We start from the raw sequence: 2,619 nt of genomic DNA, 5'->3' as shown, positions 1-2,619 counted from the left end.
TGCGCATTTGCCGCATTTTATTTATTTATGGCTTCAATTTGCTTGTAAGTAATTAAGCCGAGTTTGTCTGGATTATTGGCGTACACTGAAATTGGCCAAATGCCTGTCAAAATGCCGACCGAGTTGACTGGCAGCTTAGGCTGTGCTTGGTTAGTAGAGTTTACGTATAAATTCACTACGAGGAAGACTTCACAATAGTAAGATAAATACTTATAAAGCATTTCATTTTAAATCGAATATCTCTTGTTTGAAAAAAAATCTACTACATTGCAAATGAAAAAATTATTGAAAAATTGAAAAAGAAAATTCACTAAGAACTAACAAAACACAGGAAAAATGTAGTTTAAAAATTGATTTTAAACGACTTGAAATTTAAATCCTCTTTTGCAAAAATAATTTAAATTAAATTGAAATTTACGATGCGCAAGTCTATCAACACTTAGACAAAATATAATATAACCGGTTAAAGAAAATTTCAAAATTAAATTCATATAAAAAAATCTATTAAATTGGGAACCTCTAATAAATGAAAGTAATAAGAAGCATGCATCAAATGCATTAGCAATTATTCGAACAGTCTTTTGTTTCCACAGTTGCGCATAGTCTAAGCTGCTTACAAGTAGAAAGGAGAATGCCGTTAATTAGTCGAAAATGCACAATGGCGGTCTCATTACAAAAATATGATTTGCAATGGTGTAGAAAATGTAAAGGAAACCAATGAGAGAATGTTTTTGCATACGTTTTTAAAATACATTAACTTGTACAATAATATTGAATTTATTTCATTTTTATTTGTTTTTTATAATTTTCTTTTGCGTTCAACTAGATAAATGCAAATGATAATAAATTGATTGTATTCAGCTGGAGCCAATTGAAGAGAATCCTCTTGCTAAGAGTTATCCACACTTATTGCGCTGTGGCGGCTTTCGATCCGACAGAAGACTGGATGATGTGGAGCAATTTGAAGACAATCCTCTTGCTAAGAGCTTTCCAGATTTGGCGCGCTGTGGCGTCTTTCCATTCGATGCAAGACTGGATGTGGTGGAAGAGCCTCGTGTGAGTCTTGGCGTTGTAGTCTGAAACATGGATTGCTTGCGTCGTTGTGTTTCATTCGTTTTTGTCAGATTATATTCCTCCCAATCCATGGTTATTTTATGAATTATCTCCACGTTGAATACCGTAAATTGTCGACCCTCGGACTCTTCAAAGTGTCGCACAAGTTCACCGAGTTTGGCCTCAATCTCGGGCAATTTGCTCTGAATATAGTTACGTTCTTTCTCCTCGCGAAGTAATTGCCCACCACGATTGCGATATCGAGCTGGCTCACCAGCTAAATGATCCAGCTCGGCCATGCGTGTCCACAACTCATCACGCTTCGAGTACAGCTGAAAGATGTCGCTGTGGTCGTGGTAGAATGCCTGAAGGTCAATTACTTTCTGCTCCAGCAGCTCCAACAGCTCGACAGACGCGCAATCCTGTTTGCAATGCTTCATGTCTGAATGCTGCAATGTCATGTTGAACCACAGATAGATTTGTGACCACACACGATCAATGAGTATCGAAAGATTGTCATGACGAAGCGCCTCGCAACGTTGCAACTCTTGGCTGAGCACTTCATAGTGTGGTTGTGAGTAATCCTCGGTATCGCACAGCTTATCAATTGCCGCCATATCTACGAGGCCAACTTCACCCAGAGTGTGGGATATCTTTCGGATCTTGGCACGCATTCTGTCCAGAGACTTTTGCCATTCGTGCAAACGCTTTTTTGCACTGGCTTCATCGCGGTGCCGCTGCAACTCTTCAGTCAGGTGAACCATCAATTCATGCAACCGAAGTTTATCTTGGGTCAGCGACTGACTGTTCTCCATGTTGATAGTCGTATTATTCAGTTGCTCTGCCAACCTCTTGGACTTCTTGAGCAGAGAAGAAATATCCGCTTGAAAGGTAACTAACTTAAGTGCCCAAATCTTGCACAATGTATCGACACTCATCTTGCTCTTTTTATTGTTATTATTTGTAATAGTGATGTAAATGTAAATTGTGTTTAATTTTGCGGAAATTTAAAACTATTTGCACTGTATTTTAAATGTTTCTTCGTGAGTTGATTTAGGGATTGAATGTTTGTGTACAAATTTATCAAAGCCAACTGTCTTCGAAAATATTTTCACAGATAACTTAAATGCAACTGCTCAAATAATGTGAATTGTTGTGATGTCTGTCATTTTTCGAAAACAAATTCAATATTTTATATTAAATTTTATAATTTATGCACGTCATAATTTAAATATGAATATTGGCCTATTTAAATTGCGCAATAACCTGCTGCCACATATGATTTATTTGTGTGGAATGTCAGGAAAAAAAAAACAACTTGAGGTGTCAAATAACTTTGGGCTAACAAATGGCGAAAACAATGCGCAAAATAAAATCCAGGTGATAATTTGCAGCAGTTCAACAAAAATGGCAATTTTATTAAAAATTTTGAAGCAGTTAGCGAAAAAATAATCAAAAGTTGAGAGCATATAAAATGCACACATACACTCAATACGAATACACACATACACACACACACACAGCCACAGCATGCACAACAAATTATTCAATTGAATTGAAGCAACC

At 36.8% G+C, this 2,619-nt stretch overlaps 1 protein-coding gene across 1 annotated transcript; it reads right to left on the bottom strand.

Moving 5' to 3' along the window:
* Positions 1-896: 896 nt before the first annotated feature.
* LOC133840051 (protein regulator of cytokinesis 1-like) lies at positions 897-1,991 on the bottom strand. The gene has a single exon (XM_062271705.1). It carries the CDS (start codon positions 1,989-1,991, stop codon positions 897-899), a length of 1,095 nt encoding a protein of 364 aa, XP_062127689.1.
* Between the last annotated feature and the right edge of the window lie 628 nt (positions 1,992-2,619).

Source organism: Drosophila sulfurigaster, chromosome 3, assembly GCF_023558435.1.
Source record: "Drosophila sulfurigaster albostrigata strain 15112-1811.04 chromosome 3, ASM2355843v2, whole genome shotgun sequence".
Lineage (NCBI taxonomy): Eukaryota > Metazoa > Arthropoda > Insecta > Diptera > Drosophilidae > Drosophila > Drosophila sulfurigaster.
This window is presented reverse-complemented; position numbering and strand designations above follow the sequence as displayed.

Bases quoted from the DNA above. Each gene is read 5' to 3' on its own strand.
- LOC133840051 (XM_062271705.1), bottom strand. From the start codon at position 1,991: ATGAGTGTCGATACATTGTGCAAGATTTGGGCACTTAAGTTAGTTACC.